Below are 19,131 nucleotides of genomic sequence, written 5' to 3'. Positions count from 1 at the left end.
AAGACACCAAGTGCACCAGTCCCTCCTGCAGCAAAGCACCCCCACAACACGATGCTGCCACCCCCGTGCTTCACGGATGGGATGGTGTTCTTCGGCTTGCAAGCCTCCCCCTTTTACCTCCAAACATAACGATGGTCATTATGGCCAAACAGTTCTATCTTTGTTTTGTCAGACCAGAGGACATTGCTCCAAAAAGTACGATCTTTTATCCAGAAGTGCAGTTGCAAACCATAGTCGCTTTTTTTATGGCTGTTTTGGAGCAGTGGCTTCTTCCTTGCTGAGTGGCCTTTCAGGTTATATCGATATAGGACTTGTTTTACTGTGGATATAAATACTTTTGTACTGGTTTCCTCTAGCATCTTCACAAGGTCACAAGGTATGATGGCTGCGTGGTCCCATGGTGTTTATACTTGAACGTGGTACCTTCAGGCGTTTGGAAATTGCTCCCAAGGATGAACCAGACTTGTGGAGGTCCGCAATTTTTTTTCTGAAGTCTTGGATGATTTCTTTTGATTTTCCCATGATGTCAAGCAAAGAGGCACTGAGTTTGAAGGTAGGCCTTGAAATACATCCACAGTTACACCTCAAATTGACTCAAATTATGTAAATTAGCCTATCAGAAGCTTCTAAAGCAATGACAACATTTTCTAGAATTTTCCAAGCTGTTTAAAGGCACAGTGAACTTAGTGTATGTACATTTCTGACCCACTGGAATTGTGATACAGTAAATTATAAGTGAAATAATCTGTCTGTAAACAATTGTTGGAAAAATTACTTGTGTCATGCACAAAGTAGATGTCCTAACCGACTTGCCAAAACTATAGTTTGTTCACAAGAAATTTGTGGAGTGGTTGAAAAACTAGTTTTAATGACTCCAACCTAAGTGTATGTAAACTTCAACTGTAAGTTACTTTTGCCACTCAACTTACCTTCTCCCCCTGGATGCCCGCTCCTGTAAGTCCAACAAGTCCTGGATGACCTGGAGGCCCGAACTCACCCTGAGATCAAACATAGAATGGGTTGAGGGTCAAGGTTGGTATTTAACCCTTTATGAGCATATTGGCCTATTCCACTAGGTACAGACTACAATTTAACGTCTATTCCACTTTGGTTCAACGTCATTTTGTTGAAATGACATGGAAACAATGTTAATTCAACCAGTGTGTGCCCAATGGGATACAGTGCCTTGCAAAAGTATTCACGCCCCTTGGTGTTTTTCCTATTTTGTTTCATTACAACCTGTAATTTAAATTGATTTTTATTTGGATTTCATGGAATGGACATACACAAAATAGTCCAAATTGGTGAAGTGAAAAAAATAACTTGTTTCAAAAAATTATAAAAAAATTAAAAACGGAAAAGTGGTGCGTGCATATGTATTCACCAACTTTGCTATGAAGCCCCTAAATAAGATCTGGTGTAACCGATTACCCTCAGATGTCCTATAATTACTTAAATAAAGTTCAACTGTGTGCAATCTAAGTGTCACATGATCTGTCACATGATCTCAGTATGTATATATGTAAATGCAGTATATATTTACATTTACATATACATACATACACCTGTTCTGATTGGCCCCAGAGTCTGCAACACCACCAAGCAAGCGGCACTATGAAGACCAAGGAGCTCTCTAAACAGGTCAGGGACAAAGTTCGGGAGAAGTACAGATCAGGGTTGGGTTATAAATAAAATATCTGAAACTTTGAACATCCCACAGAGCACCATTAAATCCATTATTAAAAAATTGAAAGAATATGGCACCACAACAAACCTGCCAAGAGAGGGCCGCCCACCAAAACTCACAGACCAGGCAAGGAGGGCATTCATCAGAGATGCAACAAAGAGACCACAGATGACCCTGAAGGAGCTGTAAAGCTCCACAGCGGAGATTGGAGTATCTGACCATAGGACCATTTTAAACCGTACACTCCACAGTGCTGGGATTTACAGAAGAGTGGCCAGACAAAAAACCATTGCTTCTAGAAAATAATAAGCAAACACATTTGGTGTTCTCCAAAAGGCATGTGGGAGAATCCCAAAACATATGGAAGAAGGTACTCTGGTCAGATGAGATTAAAATTGAGCTTTATGGCCATCAAGGAAAATGCTATGTCTAGTGCAAACCCGACACCTCTTATCACCCCGAGAACACCATCCCCACAGTGAAGCATGGTGGTGGCAGCATCATGCTGTGGGGATGTTTTTCCATCGGCAGGGACTGGGAAACTGGTCAGAATTGAAGGAATGATGGATGGCGCTAAATACAGGGAAATTCTTGAGGGAAAGCTGCTTCAGTCTTCCAGAGATATGAGACTGCGACGGAGGTACACCTTTCAGCAGGACAATGACGCTAAGCATACTGCTAAAGCAACACTTCAGTGGTTTAAGTTAAGGGGAAACATTTAAATGTATTGGAATGGCCTAGTCAAAGCCCAGACCTTAATCCAATTGAGAATCTGTGGTATGACTTAAAGATTGCTGTACACCAGCGGAACTCATCCAACTTGAAGGAGCTGGAGCAGTTTTGCCTTGAAGAATGGGTCCCAGTGGCTAGATGTGCCAAGCTTATAGAGACATATCCCAAGAGACTTGCAGCTGTAATTGCTTAAAAAGGTGGCTCTACAAAGTATTGACTTTGTGGGGGGTGAATAGTTATGCACGCTCAGGTTCAGTTTTTTGTCTTATTTCTTGCTTGTTTCACAAGAAAAAATATTTTGCATCTTCAAAGTGGTAGGCTCGTTGTATAAATGAAATGATACAAACCCCACAAAAATCCATTTTAATTCCAGGTTGTAAGACAACAAAGTAGGAAAAATGCCAAGGGGGTTGAATATCTGCATGAGTGCCTTCCTGAAATGCAATGTGCAGTACACATCTTGTTTCTGACTCCAGAGGGCTAAATTCTGTAACCACCAATAAATGTGCTTGAAAACCTTTGCTTCTAACATCATAACATGGTTGTTTATTGAATCCTACAACAGGTGGTGCAAAAATAATACCACCTTTGAACTTTGAACTTTTCCACAGTAACTAGAGATTTAACACCCTCCCAGCTGGCCCTTCTTTCTCAATGGAGCATTCCAAGGAGACACCTGCTGACTAGGATATTCAGGCTTGTTTATACACTTCACTAGGTATTTTGTTGGGTAGACATGACATGTTTGTGTGGATGGCATTCATTACTGACGTATTCACAGCCCACCTTTTCTCCTTTGATTCCTGCACCCGTCTGTCCTCTCGGCCCCCTCGGTCCGTCCAGCCCCCGGTCTCCCTGCAAAACAAAGACAAGTCATCACCCTTCTCTCCCAGTCACACATCCAGCTCCCACTGGCTCACACATTCACAGAACTATCCTCATTGTTCTCAGTCAATAGCGTAGTAAGGACTGGGCGGGTTAAGTTAGCACCCGTCTCTGTCTTGTGAGTAGTACGACATGGTCCAATGTGAGTGTAGTTATGTTATTCCCAAATCTTTAATTCATGTTGGAATCTGTTTATGTTATCCCTCCGATGAGTGTTACTTTACTTGCCCTTCTCAAACTAAACAGAAAATAATGAAATGCAGACACAGACAATAACATATTAGTTGTTGTGGGGGTTGGCCCATTCTATAGAACTGCCCTGACCCATTTTGGGGTGAGGTACTTTCCCATAAGTGCCAATGGGTCTGGCACAGTTCTGACAGATGTTTGGTTGCCTCAGGACATTTTCGGTGTTTACCCTCCTTTTTCAGGATCTGCCTACTATCAAATGTATGAGCATCAACCACTCAAACTCTCAACAGTGCCATGAGGTAATTTGCTTTCAGGTTCTGACTTGAATTAGGAAAAACTTTACTACACATACATATGTGTTAATGCTCATGTCTCTAGATGTTATGATGACAATATAACTAAAATGAAACCCATGATGAACTCGAAGTGATGTCATGTTTTCATGTGTTCCATTTTGTGCTTGCTTGCCATTCTTAAATCTCATGTAAATCCAGGCCCTCTCCATGTGTATGTAATGTTTGAACAGTCTACATGTAAAATATTGTATACGGTGCATTCGGAATGTATTCAGACTCCTTGACTTTTTCCTAATTTTGTTATTTTACAGCCTTATTCTAAAATGGATTAAAATGTCCCCCCCCCCCTCATCAATCTACACACAATATCCCACAATGACAAAGCCAAAGGTTTTTGCACATTTCTGAAAATAAAAAAATAAATATCACATTTTCAAAAGTATTCAGACCCTAGTACTTTGTCGAAGCACTTTTGGCAGTAATTACAGCCTTGAGTCTTCTTGGTTATGACTCAACTTGGCACCCCTGTATATGGGGTGGCAGGGTAGCCTAGTGGTTAGAGCGTTGGACTAGTAACCGGAAGGTTGCAAGTTCAAACCCCCGAGCTGACAAGGTACAAATCTGTCGTGCTGCCCCTGAACACCTGTTAGATCAGGTTCAAGTCCGGGCTCTGGCTGGGCCACTCAAGCTCATTCAGAGACTTGTCCCAAAGCCACTCCTGTGTTGTCTTGGCTGTGTGCTTAGGGTTGTTGTCCTATTTGAACCCAGTCTGAGGTCCTGAGCAGGTTTATCATCAAGGAACTCTGTACTTTTCACTGTTCATCTTTCCCTTAATCCTGACTAATCTCCCAGTCCTTACTGCTGAAAATAGGTTTTTACCGCATCCCCACAACACGATGCTTCACCTTAAGGATGGTGCCAGGTTTCCTTTGCATTCAGGCCAAAGAGTTCAATCTTGGTTTCATCAGACCAGAGACTCTTGTTTCTCATGGTCTGAGAGTCCTTTAGGTGCCTTTTGGCAAACTCCAAGCAGGCTGTCATGTGCCTTTTACTGAAGAGTGGCTTCCGTCTGGTCACTCTATCATAAAGGCCTGATTGGTGGAGTGCTGCAGCGATGGTTCCGGAAGTTTCTCCCATCTCCACAGAGGAACTCTGGAGCTCTGTCAGAGTTACCATCGGGTTCTTGGTCACCTCCCTGACCAAGGCCCTTCTCCACCAATTGTTCAGTTTGCCGGGCGGCCAGCTCTAGGAAGAGTCTTGGTGGTTCCAAACTTCTTCCACTTAAGAATGATGGAGGCCACTTTGTTCTTGGGGACTTTCAATGCAGCAGACATTTTCTGGTACCATTCCCCAGATCTGTTCCTCAACACAATCCTGTCTCGGAGCTCTACAGACAATTCCTTCGACCTCATGGCTTGGTTTTTGCTCAGACATGCACTGTCAACTGTGAGACCTTACGGTATAAACAGGTGTGTGCCTTTCCAAATCATGTCCTTCAATTTAATTTACCACAGGTGGACTCCAATCAAGTTGTAAAAACATCAAGGATGATCAATGGAAACAGGATGCACCTGAACTCAGTTTCATAGCAAAGGGTCTTTTATGTAAATAAGGTATTTCTGTTTCTAAAAAACTATTTTTGCTTTATCATTATTGTGTATTGTGTAGAATGAAAAATAATTTAATACATTTTATAATAAGGCTGTAATGTAACAAAATGTGGAAAAGGGAAGGGGTCTGAATACTTTCTGAATGCACTGTATGTCACTCCACAAGTTGTGAGATGGAGTAATGACATTGTTTTATAGGGTTTGCTCATGCACAGCAACATGAATGGTAACACTTGATTGAGCACTTGAGCTTTGAGTAGACTGCTTTGGAGAAGGGCAGAGCCTGACTTTGACAGTTGCAGCCAATGTGTTGAAGAATAAATAAGTGAAGAATCTGTCAGATTACACATTTCTTCTCTCTGAAATCCAGTGAGAGTTGTGATTTCATGTTTATGTAATGCCTTGTCTGTTTCCAATGTCATATATGGCCTAACAGATGGGCATCTACAACAGACCAGGTACTGGTAGAATCAAGAGGTTGAGAAGCCATCTTTTTAATAGCAGGTTTACGTCCGTTTCTGCTATTATTGTATTAAAGCTAAATTATTTCGCTTTAATGTTGCTTCCAGAATTGTTGCTACCGGTAATCCCAGAAAAGATGCTGTGGGCTAACACAAATATCACTGGAAACAATGGAATCGTATCCCCACAGTGACCGTAAGTACATATCCCAACCAGCAGGCATGGATTACAGGCAACATCCGCAACCGAGCTAAAGGTTAGAGCTGTCGCTTTCAAGGAGTGGGACACTAATCTCAAATCAAAGTTTATTTGTCACGTGCGCCGAATACAACAGGTGTAGTAGACCTTACAGTGAAATGCTTACTTACAGGCTCTAACCAATAGTGCGGAAAAAAAGGTATGTGTGTGTGTGTAGGTAAGTAAAGAAATAAAACAACAGTAAAAAGACATTTGAAAATAAGATTAGCAAGGCTATATACAGACACCGGTTAGTCAGGCTTATTGAGGTAGTATGTACATGTGGGTCTGGTTAAAGTGACTATGCATATATGATGAACAGAGAGTAGCAGTAGCGTAAAAAGAGGGGTTGGCGGGTGGTGAGACACAATGCAGATAGCCCGGTTAGCCAATGTGCGGGAGCCAATTGAGGTAGTATGTACATGAATGTACAGTTAAAGTGACTATGCATATAAGATAAACAGAGAGTAGCAGCAGCATAAAAGAGGGGTAGGGGGGCACACAATGCAAATAGTCCGGGTAACCATTTGGTTACCTGTTCAGGAGTCTTATGGCTTGGGGGTAAAAACTGTTGAGAAGCCTTTTTGTCCTAGACTTGGCACTTCGGTACCGCTTGCCATGCGGTAGTAGAGAGAACAGTCTATGACTGGGGTGGCTGGGGTCTTTGACTATTTCAGGGCCTTCCTCTGACACCGCCTGGTGTAGAGGTCCTGGATGGCAGGCAGCTTTGCCCCAGTGATGTACTGGGCCGTACACACTACCCTCTGAAGTGCCTTGCTGTCGGAGGCCGAGCAATTTCCATACCAGGCAGTGATGCAACCTTTTGAGGATCTCAGGACCCATGCCAAATCTTTTTAGTTTCATGAGGGGGAATAGGCTTTGTCGTGCCCTCTTCACGACTGTCTTGGTGTGTTTGGACCATGATACTTTGTTGGTGATGTGGACAGCATGGAACTTGAGACTCTCGACCCGCTCCACTACAGCCCTGTCGATGTGAAAGGGGGCATGTTCAGCCCTCTTTTTCCTGTAGTCCACAATCATCTCCTTAGTCTTGGTTACGTTGAGGGACAGGTTGTTATTCTGGCACCACCCGGCCAGGTCTCTGACCTCCTCCCTATAGGCTGTCTCATCATTGTCAGTGATCAGGCCTACCACTGTTGTGTCGGCAGAACTTAATGATGGTGTTGGAATCATGGCTGGCCATGCAGTCGTGGGTGAACAAGGAGTACAGGGGGGAGGACACGACAACGCCTTTTCCCCCTCGGGAGTCTGAAAAGATTTGGCATGGGTCCCCAGAACCTCAAAAAGTTCTACAGCTGCACCATTGAGAGCATCCTGTTGTATCACCGCCAACAGAAGGTAGTGCGTAAAGCCCGGTACATCATTGGGGCCAAGCTTACTGCCATGCAGGACCTACATTATATACCAGGCGGTGTCAGAGGAAGGCCCCAAAAATTGTCAAAGACTCCTGTCACCCAAGTCATAGACTGTTCTCTCTGCTACCGCAAGTCTAGGACCAAGAGGCTCATTAACAGCTTCTTCCCACAAGCCATAAGACTGCTGAACAATTCATCAAATGGCCACCCGGAGTATTTGCATCCCCCTTTTTTTTTTTTACACTGATGCTAGTCGCTGTTTATTATCTATGCATAGTCATTTTTCCCCTACCTACATGTAGAAATTACCTCGACTAACCTGTACCCCGCATATTGACTCGGTACCGGTACCCCTGTATATAGCCCCATTATTGTTATTTTATTGTGTTACTTAGAAAAATGTTTTTACTTTAGTTAATTTTGTAACATTTTCTTAACTCTATTTTCTTAAAATGACATTGTTCGTTAAGGGTGTTAAGTAAGCATTTCACAGTAAGGACTACACCTGTCATACTCGGCGCATGTGACAAATACAATTTAATTTGATTCCAGCTGTACCCAGATAATTTCACTATTGTATTCATACCTTTGGTCCAGGGAGCCCCTCGCCATGGGGTCCTTTCTCCCCTTGAACACCTTGTGGCCCTTGAGGCCCCTGTAAAATAAATCAGCATAATTATTTTTCCAACATTGGGTCAGATGATACTGTCTTTGAAGTTGTCATCCCACCTCACATTTCCTACTGTGATATACAGTATTACTCAAAGTTGAAAAAGAATCAGTCTGGTTGTCAATGAAACCAAACTACGTAATGCAGTATGCTACAGTAAAATGCTAGTAGAGTTTCTGTCCACTCACTGGCTGGCCATGTTCACCCAGCCCTGGCGGACCAGGGGGGCCGAGTCTTCCCTGGAATCCCAGATCACCCTAGAAAGAAGACATGGCGAGATGGAACAGGTAACATAAAACAATTAATTAGTTAGACAAAAGCAATAATAGAAAAAAAACGTACCTTTGGTCCAGGAAGTCCAATACCAGTTTCTCCCTGAATTCCGGGCGGCCCAGTTAGACCGCGGTCACCCTATGATAACCAAACACGAGAGACACAGAAAAGTTAGCAACAAACAAAGTTAGCAGCATAACACAGACCCACTCTAAAGAACAAGGGAGTGGGTTATCGAAGACAACCACGACACCAATAATTGCTTCTAATGGGGCGGCAGGGTAGCCTAGTGGTTAGAGCGTTGGACTAGTAACCGGAAGGTTGCAAGTTCAAACCCCCGAGCTGACAAGGTACAAATCTGTCGTTCTGCCCCTGAACAGGCAGTTAACCCACTATTCCTAGGCCGTCATTGAAAATAAGAATTTGTTCTTAACTGACTTTCCTAGTTAAATAAAGATAAAATATATATATATACTTCTAATGCTTCTAATGTCCTTGAACTGATGATTTGAAAATTGTAAACAAAATAAGTTATAAGGATAATTTAGTTGCTAATGGCAGTCTGCAGTACCATTGAGTTACTCAGTTAGAGGGGGCAACACTGAGCTAGCCTGTAAAGTGACTTCCTGGTGTAGCTCAAACTGGCATGTTGCCATGAGACACCATCTTAACCGACTTAATTTGGCTTCAATGCGCTACTTTATCTTCACATAGACAAGAATGGTGTCACATGATCGATGGCTTTGATCATTCATTTATACAGTCAATGGTTACAGAAAAAGGGCAGTCCAAAGCTCGAATTCTGTCTACGCAGATCAGACAACCTTTAAACATCCAGTTGTTTTACATTTACATTCAGATGAATGTTAATTGACATCCCACAGAAACATCGCCCTTTGATCTCTCTTACTCAGATACAGTTGAAGTCTGAAGTTTACAATTAATTGACATCATTCGAGTCACTTGGAGGTCTACCTGTGGAAGTATTTCAAGGCCTACCCTCCAATTGTGTCTCTTTGCTTGACATCATGGGAAAATCTAAAGAAATCAGCCAAGACCTCAGAAAAAAAATTGTAGACCTCCACAAGTCTGGTTCATCCTTGGGAGCAATTTCAAACGCCTGAAGGTACCACGATCATCTGTACAAACAATAGTACGCAAGTATAAACACCATGGGACCACGCAGCCGCCATACCGCTCAGGAAGGAGACGCATTCTGTCTCCTAGAGATGAACGTACTTTGGTGTAAAAGTCTAAATCAATCCCAGAACAACAGCAAAGGACCTTGTGAAGATGTTGGAGAAATAGGTACAAAACTCTCTATATCCACAGTAAAATTAGTCCAATATCGACATAACCTGAAAGGCTGCTCAGCAAGCAAGAAGCCACTGCTCCAAAACCACCATAAAAAAGCCAGACTAAGGTTTGCAACTGCACATGGGGACAAAGATCATACTTTTTGGAGAAATGTCCTCTGGTCTGATGAAACAAAAATATAAATGTTTGGCCATAATGACCATCGTTATGTTTGGAGTACAAAGGGGAAGGCTTGCAAGCTGAAGAACACCATCTCAACCGTGAAGCACGGGGGTGGCAGCATCATGTTGTGGGGGTGCTTTGGTGCAGGAGGGACTGGTGCATTTCACAAAATAGATGGCATCATGAGACAGGAAAATGATGTGGATATATTGAAGCAACATCTCAAGACATCAGTCAGGAAGTTAAAGCTTGGTCACAAATGGGTCTTCCAAATAGACAATGACCCCAAGCACACTTCCAAAGTTGTGGCAAAATGGCTTAAGGACAACAAAGTCAAGGTATTGGAGTGATCATCACAAAGCCCTGACCTTAATCCCATAAAAGATTTGTGGACAGAACTGAAAAAGTGTGTGTGAGCAAGGAGGCCTACAAACCTGACTCAGTTACACCAGCTCTGTCAAGAGGAATGGGTAAAAATTCACCCAACGTATTGTGGGTAGCTTGTGGAAGGCTACCCGAAATGTTTGACCCAAGTTAAACCATTTAAAGGAGGCAATGCTACCAAATACTAATTGAGTGTATGTAAACTTCTGACCCACTGGGAATGTGATGAAAGAAATAAAAGCTGAAATAAATAATTATCTCTACTATTATTTTGACATTTCACATTCTTAAAATAAAGTGGTGATCCTAACTGACCTAAGACAGGTAATCTTTACTAGGATTAAATGTCAGGAATTGTGAAAAACTGAGTTTAAAGGTATTTGGCTAAGGTGTATGTAAACCTCAATTATATTCTTCCTAAATTTGACTTATAAACAAAGCCTAGTATTGCTCAGAAAATACTTGCACATATACTATTTTTGAAGTTGATGAGAAAAAGCTCATAACAGAACTTCTGATCTTGAAGGTAATTACTCAAATGTGTTATAAATCAAGCAGACCCACTGGGTGCACACTGGTTGAATCAACAGTAATATAATGTAATTTGTCAATGTATTGTGACGTGGAATCAACGTGGAAAAGACAAAAAAGTAAATATACTAGTACTGTTTTCATCTAATTCCAACCAGCGTTGTAAAAATTTGTAGGGGCCAAAAAGTTGCCCACCTTTCCATGTACAGTGCAGTTCAGACAATAGCTAATCGACCAGAGTTGTAAACATTGAAATTAAGGTAAACGTTCAACTTAAATACATTGACTTAACCTGACTAACAGGTTGCTACATCAATCTAATTTCAGCATAATCATCAGAACTATGTATACTTTGAAATTGAGTTGAAAATAAAGAAAACTCATATTTTTCATCCTATATTCAATATATTAGGTGGTGGAAATGATGTTGGATTTCATATTTGATTAGACATGTTTTATTTGACCTTGTTCAATGTTGAAAAAGAAGAGGCCCACACCTGCCACTTTGGAGCCAGGCCCATCCAATCAGATTGAGCAAAAAAATATGAATAAATAAATAGAAATTAATAAAAATGAATGGTAAGTAATGTATTATTTTTTATTTTGGAGTCACTTTTATTGTAAATTAGAATATAATATGTTTTTTAACACTTGTACATTAATGTGGATGCTACCATGATAATGTATAATCCTGAATGTGTGAGAAAGATACAAAGGGTCAAAGATCATACACCAAAGACATGCTATCATTCCCTGTTATTGATAATGGTAATGGTAAAAGTTGGAGGTATGATCTTTGACCCTATGTAACTTTCCCACTCATCATTATCCACAATTCATCCACATAATCATGGTAGCATCCACATTAATGCAGAAGTATTTCGAAACATATTCTATTCTTATTTACAATAAAAGTGACTCCAAAATGACTATACATTATACACCATTAATTTCTAATGGGTACAAACTAATCTGAAACCCAAACAAAACGAACTGCAAATGTATCCAACAAGTGTGTAGAGTTACAAGCTTGATGTAGTCATTGTGTGCTAGGAAAATGGGACCAAATACTAAAGTTTTGACTACTTTATTTATAAGAATCTTTAGAGGTGTCAATAATTTTGACCCCTACCTTTGAGGGGGAAAAAAATACTTGTTAAACAAAATCTATTTCTCTGAGTAATTGTATTAGTATAAAATATTATAATTTCCCATGCAATATATTGTAGCTCACTATTTGAATTATTTTATACAGTTATAGCTGCTCATCTTTATCAAGGGTGACAATTCCGGACCCCATATATTGAAATAAAATGTGAAGCTAGCCTGAACAACGTTGACTCCTACTGGTATATGAGGCGTAATGCACTTCAGTGAGAACAAGTCTACCATCCATATGCCTACCTCTATTTACCCTGCTTGACTGTGGAAACAAGCTGTGTTCGATTCAGCTGAGCTATAATCTCAACACATTTAGACATTAACCAGTTTCCATACTCCTTTGCGTAGCCTACCTAAATAACATTGAATTGTTGAAAGTAACTAACTTTTCTTACACATTTATGTGAAAGTAAATTCGAAGTGAGGTTGGGTTTATGTAGGCTACATTGACATCTAATTTTCCCAAAGGATAATTACAACTTGAAGCTAGGTATACTATCATTCGTCCATGCTTAATTGGATCTTTACAAGTAGTTACCATAAGACTATATAAAGACGATTCCAAATTCATGATATTAATAATAAGCTTATATCTTTGGATATTGTTTTGTATATATATGTTATTCATAATATACAGTATATAGACTATGCAAGCAGAATAATCTCTCCTTCAAATATTGCTATTAGGTTTCAATCAATTAATGATTGAAATGTTGGATTCCCGTCTCCATCTCAACCAAAAATCTAAGTTAAAGAATAGCACTAAATCAAATCAAACTTTGAATACACTTCAAATAAAGTTTGATTTGATTTAGTCATATTCTTAAATGTTTGGTTGAGATGAAGACGTGAATCCAACATACTGTATTAATAACTTGTAGATTACATTTTAAATCAACCAACCATCCTGCATATACAGGACAATATCCAAAGGTAAAACTGTACAGTATTATTAATATCATGAATTTAGCATCCTATTTATAGGGTTAACGGTAACTACTTCTAAACTTTCAAAGATCCAATCAACCATGGATGAATGATAGTATATCTAGCTACATGTTGAAATTATGGTGTACTTTGTTTGGCAAATCATTTGGGCAATGTAGCCTACATAAACGCAACCTCACTCCAAATGACTTTCAACTATTCAATGTTATTTAGGTAGTCTACGCAAATGAGTCTGGAATCAATGTCTAAATGTGTTGAAATGATAGCTCAGAGGAAACAAACACAGCTTGATTGCTAAGCAGGGTACAGAGGTAGGCATCTGGATGGTGGACTTGTTATCATTGAAGTGCATTAGCCCTCATATACCAGTAGGAGTCACTGCTCAGGCAGAAATGGTTGGACTATGGCTTTATGTTTTATTTCAATATACCTCTTTATTTAGGTTGATAGCATGATGTTGAAACTACGCCACTGATTTAAACATGCCATTTTACTATCAACATTTGAAACGATGTCAAATAAAATATGTCTAATCAAATCTAAAATTGTACAATTTAAACCACTCAATAATTTTCAACATATACATAGTTCTGATGACTATGTTGAAATTAGATTGATGTAACAACCTGTTAGTTAGGTTAAGTCAATTTATTTAAGTTGAACTTTTACCTTCATTTCAATGTGTACAACTCTGGTTGAAATGTGTTGAAAACAGTACTGGTGGATGAGCTATTGTCTGAACTGAACTGTACATGGAAAAGTGGGCAAATATTTGGCCCCTACAAATTAAAACAAGTCAGGACATATCCTAAGGCCAGGCATTTTCTCAGTTGAGTTTCCGACTCAAAGTAGTCAAAAACACACAGTCTCAAAACAATGAAGAGCTGTTTTACTGGAGGCAATGGTTCACTGCAGAGTTTGCAGTAATTATGAGCTTCACTCATGACTTAGGATATATTTAATCCTAAATGAGAAATAGCATAGAAGTGGAGCCTGTCAAGAAGAAAGCTGAGATAACCACTTAAAAAGTTTTCCCAAAGCAAGGCAGATATCTCACAATTTTCATTGCATATCTCCATACCAACGGAAAAATCGCATTTTCCGTCATTAATCTTTCTGTCAGCTCTGCAGAATGATCACTAGCTGGCACAGCACAGCCATAAAGTCATACAATTTTAAACCTAACCCTAACCCCAAATACATTGCTAACCTTAATGCCTAACCCTAACCTTAAATGAAGACCAAACAGCACATTTTTGTTTTCATACATTTTTACAAAATAGCCAATTTTGACTTTGCAGCTGGCCCATTTAGTGAAAATCGATCAGTTCTGCATCCAGGACAAGAATCATGACAATAAACGTCAACCTGCTCTTTTAAATGCTCAACACCTTACATACTTACATATTCCTAATAACAGGGTAGACTTTAAACATTGATACTCCATAATTCATCCACTTTTGAAACATTGTATTTGATGGTGGTGCTGATTCAATTAGTAAGAGATACTAATTTGTCAGCAAATGGTGTGACCTATCCACTCTGCTGCTAAGATCTCATCTGCCAGAAACCTCAATACATACACTCAACACATACAGTATAACCTATTCATATTATGGGAGCAAAACATATATCTTTGACATTCTAAGTGTTTACCCTTTTGTTCATATTATCTCTTTCCAACAGACACCTGCATGTTCTCACATGGAGAGAGAACATTTTACTTTTCATAGCTGTTATTAAGTGCCTTGACAATCCCTATAAAGGACTGGTAAGGAAGTTGACAATGCTCTAGGCAGTTCCTAGTGTATATTTAGAAACAGGACCCCTGCCATTAACTAAACCTGTATATGGTTGTGAAAACTAACATTAATCCCCACACTGCTGAACTAATGAAGGTGAAGGCACAATGGCACTGGGCCAATATCTTCCATAGGTGCCTTTTAGGGTTGACACATGCCCCTCGACTCCCAGGTAGTAGAATGGGTGTCAGGAATCTGTCTTTTAAAGTTCTAGTAAAAGGAAGTGTACAGGTGACAGCAGATGTGTGTGATGAGTTAAGTATGAAGTGTCTTCTTTACTAACCTTCTTTCCTTGAGGGCCCTCAGGTCCCATGTCACCCTGTGGTCCGGGTAAACCCTGGGGAGGAACAAAGAACACTCCTTAACAAGGGTACATGTGCTGCTGCTACTGTGCTGGAGGACACCATTCACATCTAGATATAAAGTGAAGGTTACCCAGATATTGATGCTAAATTACTGGGAAGAGCTAAAGAGTTTACAGCAGCCTGGTCACATAGACTAGACGTAACATAGTAAGGGTAAATCCGGGACAGTCAAATTAGTATGATACTGTATGTTATGTTTGGTATGGTTACATAAGACAGAAGGTTACTTAAGGCAAAAACAAAAGTAGGGTGGTTGGTCAAGTGGAAGGGTGGACATGGAGGTGTATAACGCGAACGTCTAGCAACTCAACTTTAGCGTTTTAGCATCTACTTACTATTTTTTAGCTACTTTGCAACTACTTAGCATGTTAGCTAACCCTTCCCCCTAACCTGAACCCTTTAAACCTAACCCCTAACCCTTAGCCTAGCTAATGTTAGTTACCTAGCTAACATTAGCATTAGACACCTAGCCACTTAGCTAACGTTAGTGACAACAAATTGGAATTCGTAACATATCATACATTTTGCAAATGTTCTAATTATTTTCTTAACAAAGCATACGAAATGGACATCCACAAATGAATACATACCATACCATACCAAACATAACATATCATACTATTTGGAGTGTACCGGATTTACATTCACTCTGTTCTGTCTACTCCTGAATCCAATCCAGGTTGATTACAGCCATTATCAACTACATTGTGTGTGTGTGCGTGGGAGGGGAAGGGAGCACGGAGTGAGTATGTACGTGCTTATAAAGGAGTTTCACAAAAGGATAACGCTTTGATCTGAAAATGTGAATTTTCAAGGTACATGTCGCTGTTGTCTACCCACCTGGAGACCTCTGACACCTCTGGAGCCCATTGGACCCTCAGGACCCTGGGAGTGGACAGTCAATGAAACAGTAAAGAAAGGTACTGTATAAATCAGCCTGTAATACGACCAATATAACAAAAGCATGACACAGTGAGCAGACAAATTTGATTATTCATGCATACCCTGTCTCCTTTAATTCCTGGAATGCCACACTCGCCCCTCTCACCCTGTGTAATGGAAATCGAAAGCAATACGTCACATGAAATGAATGTACTGTAGCTTCAAAATAACATAAATATTAATGGCAACTTGAATGACATACCATCTCTCCTTTGTAACCAGGTTTTCCCTGCAAATAAACACAGTATAATAGGTTAGAACGTGAGCAACAGTCGTACAGACACTGAGTATACCAAAGACTAGGAACACCTTCCTAATATTGAGTTGCACCCCACCCATTTGCCCTCAGAACAGCTTCAATTTGTCAGGACACGGACTCTACAAGGTGTTGAAAACGTTCCACAGGGATGCTGGCCCATGTTGACTCCAATGCTTCCCATAGTTGTGTGAAGTTGGATGGATGTCCTTTGGGTTGTGGACCATCCTGAAAAATCCAGCAGCGTCGCAGTTCTTGACACAAACCCGGTGCGCCTGGCACGTACAACCATACCCCGTTCAAAGGCACTTCAATCTTTTGTCTTGCCCATTCACCCTCTGAATGGCACACATACACAATCCATGTCTCAATTGTCTCAAGGCTTAAAAATCCTTCTTTAACCTGTCTCCTCCCCTTCATTGACACTGATTGAAATGGATTTAACAAGTGACATCAATAAGGGTTCATAGCTTTCACCTGGATTCACCTGGTCAGTCGATGTCGCGGAAAGAGCAGGAGTTCTTAATGTTTTGTATACTGAGTGTACATTGATAAATGCTTAGTCAACATACAGCTAGCTATATTATGTTAATTTGAGCTAGGTTGCCGCAGCAACAGGAAATGTGAATTATTATTCTGATTATAATTTTTTGACATTTTTGTAGCGGTTGATACATTTTTCGTAAGGGAATATTACAAACTTCAGAAACCTTTTTAAACCTCATATACACTACACATTTTAAATTTGATGCATTGCAGGACATTTCTCTTCCAACAGGGTGATCAAATTAAGATCCTATATTTGTATCTATAGATGTCTGGATATCTGCAAATGTAAATACAAATGTCATTGAAAATGTCATTGTGTTTAAGTGTACCACTCACCTCTCCGCCGTCCCGACCTGGAAGTCCACTTAGTCCTCCCTCTCCCTAAAAGGAAAGGAGAACAGGGCATCTGTATTATTTACACAGTACACACAGGAGCTATTTGATTTAGATTTCTCTTATTAGGAATATATGTCTATACAAGCAAGGTAAGTGGAAATGTGCTGTATATTGCATCTTAGGGAGACATCAGGAACACAACAGGTATGTTGATCAACTAAATAATTCAACAGAATCATAACAAATCAAAGACCTTCGATCCTTTAAGACCAGAGGCTCCATCATCTCCTGGGCGACCCTTCTTCCCCTGTGGAATGAAGGAACAACATGAGATTCATTTAACTCACTTTAAAACAAAACATGTTTGACGGAAGGCCACTATCCATTGCAAATGATCTGCAGCGAGTCAGTTAAGTGATAATACCCAAGAAGATGGTGTTTGGAGGATATATTGGCACGGTGTCACTTTAATACAACGGGTTACCAACATATTTACATTTGAATTAAAAATGTTATTTTGATTAGTTTCTTCATACTATTTCATTCTTCCACAAGATGTAGTCCTGACACAAATCTAGGGTTGCTAGAGATGCAACCTAGTCGTTCAGTCTTTTTGTTCTGTATCTATGGACGCGATACAGTTGTTCAGTCGTTCATTCTAAATGTTTCATTGCCATACTGGCTGGCAATATTCTTATCCCTTGCTGGCTAGCTAGCCAACTACGGCTAACTTACAGTCATGTCAAACAGTGCAGCCAGAATAACAGCAAAGTAGCTGCATTTGCTTAAGCTGTTTTCTAGTGACATTTATTTGGATGAATCCATAACAATAAGCTGATGAGATGCAATTTCGCCTGGCATAGAAAATGTGCTCACTCGTCAGGACACTGTCGTTCAGACGAGCTAGCCAACAACACAGCTAACGTACCTGTAATACATTCACTTCAGATTGAAGCTGGAAAGACTGCAAATTAGCTGTGTTTTTTGTTGTACCTTTTAAAAAATAATAATGATTTTGTATATATCTATAAAAATTATTCTAGCTGAATAGTGATTTTGACTGGCTGAGAAACGCTGTCTGCCTTTCTGTCTTGTCCCGACACGTTCATTACTATGGGACAGCAGGAGATTTGAATATTGAAACAATGCTGCAAATGTTGGAGGGACAGACAGCAAGGTTTATACAAATCTCCAATGTTGAAAACTAAATGTTCGTCTAAAAGAAATGTGAGATAATGTCTAGATGCTTTTTATTGTGGAGATCAAGTTTATAAGTTGCTTGGCTGGGCTGATGGGACAGTGAATTGCGCAGTCAGATGGAACATTAAATAGGCATTTTAACGTCATAGATTTAGCCGGGTCAATTTGTGGGATAGACACCGGCTGGAATGAGATTTTAACCAATCAGCATTCAGGATTAGACCCACCCGTTGTATAATGAAAGATTAACCATATCTGGCTACAGAAGCTGGGAAAAGTGAAAGTGAAGCATAGTTTCCCTGAGGGCGTCAGCGTTGTTCGGTCATTGCAGGTGGTAAAAGGACCTGAGGTCACAAGGGGGGTGGCTTTGTGTTTGTGTGTATGTCAAGGATGGACATGTTTCTGCATGACCAAAAGGTGAGAGGTCAGGCACCTGGACAGCGCGTGGTGGTTGCCATTTGCAGCTTATCGTCGGTTTGTGGCCGTTAAACTGAAGAGAGTAATTATGAGAGCCTTTAAGTCTCAGTGTAAAAATGTAAGGAATCTCTCTGTAGAGAAAGCCCCTGGTTAATGACCATGCAACTGTCTGTCAGCACAAGACTGTCAGACTCTGAGGACCCTGACATTAACATGGCTGTCATCCATCCAGAGAGGGGCCTCTAGTCTGGTCCGATGATGTGGAAGATTTTTTATTTATTTTACCTTTATTTAACTAGGCAAGTCAGTTTAGAACAAATTCTTATTTTCAATGACGGCCT

General features: G+C 40.2%; 1 protein-coding gene across 1 annotated transcript in view; it reads right to left on the bottom strand.

The window, feature by feature from the left end:
* The window catches only part of LOC112224163 (collagen alpha-1(XXVIII) chain-like), a 37,932-nt gene that overhangs the window by 13,647 nt on the left and 5,154 nt on the right, over window positions 1-19,131 (bottom strand). The window contains exons 6-16 of the mRNA XM_024387523.2: window positions 17,427-17,480; window positions 17,174-17,218; window positions 16,235-16,261; window positions 16,095-16,139; window positions 15,931-15,975; window positions 15,009-15,062; window positions 8,490-8,558; window positions 8,336-8,404; window positions 8,064-8,132; window positions 3,206-3,274; window positions 930-998 (exon numbers count right to left, since the gene is read on the bottom strand). Coding sequence (XP_024243291.2) covers window positions 930-998; window positions 3,206-3,274; window positions 8,064-8,132; window positions 8,336-8,404; window positions 8,490-8,558; window positions 15,009-15,062; window positions 15,931-15,975; window positions 16,095-16,139; window positions 16,235-16,261; window positions 17,174-17,218; window positions 17,427-17,480 — 615 coding nt within the window. The remainder of the gene's footprint in view (window positions 1-929; window positions 999-3,205; window positions 3,275-8,063; window positions 8,133-8,335; window positions 8,405-8,489; window positions 8,559-15,008; window positions 15,063-15,930; window positions 15,976-16,094; window positions 16,140-16,234; window positions 16,262-17,173; window positions 17,219-17,426; window positions 17,481-19,131) is intronic.

Source organism: Oncorhynchus tshawytscha, linkage group LG03, assembly GCF_018296145.1.
Source record: "Oncorhynchus tshawytscha isolate Ot180627B linkage group LG03, Otsh_v2.0, whole genome shotgun sequence".
Taxonomy (NCBI): domain Eukaryota; kingdom Metazoa; phylum Chordata; class Actinopteri; order Salmoniformes; family Salmonidae; genus Oncorhynchus; species Oncorhynchus tshawytscha.
The sequence above is the reverse complement of the archived record's forward strand: the minus strand, read 5'-3'. Positions and strand labels throughout refer to the sequence as shown.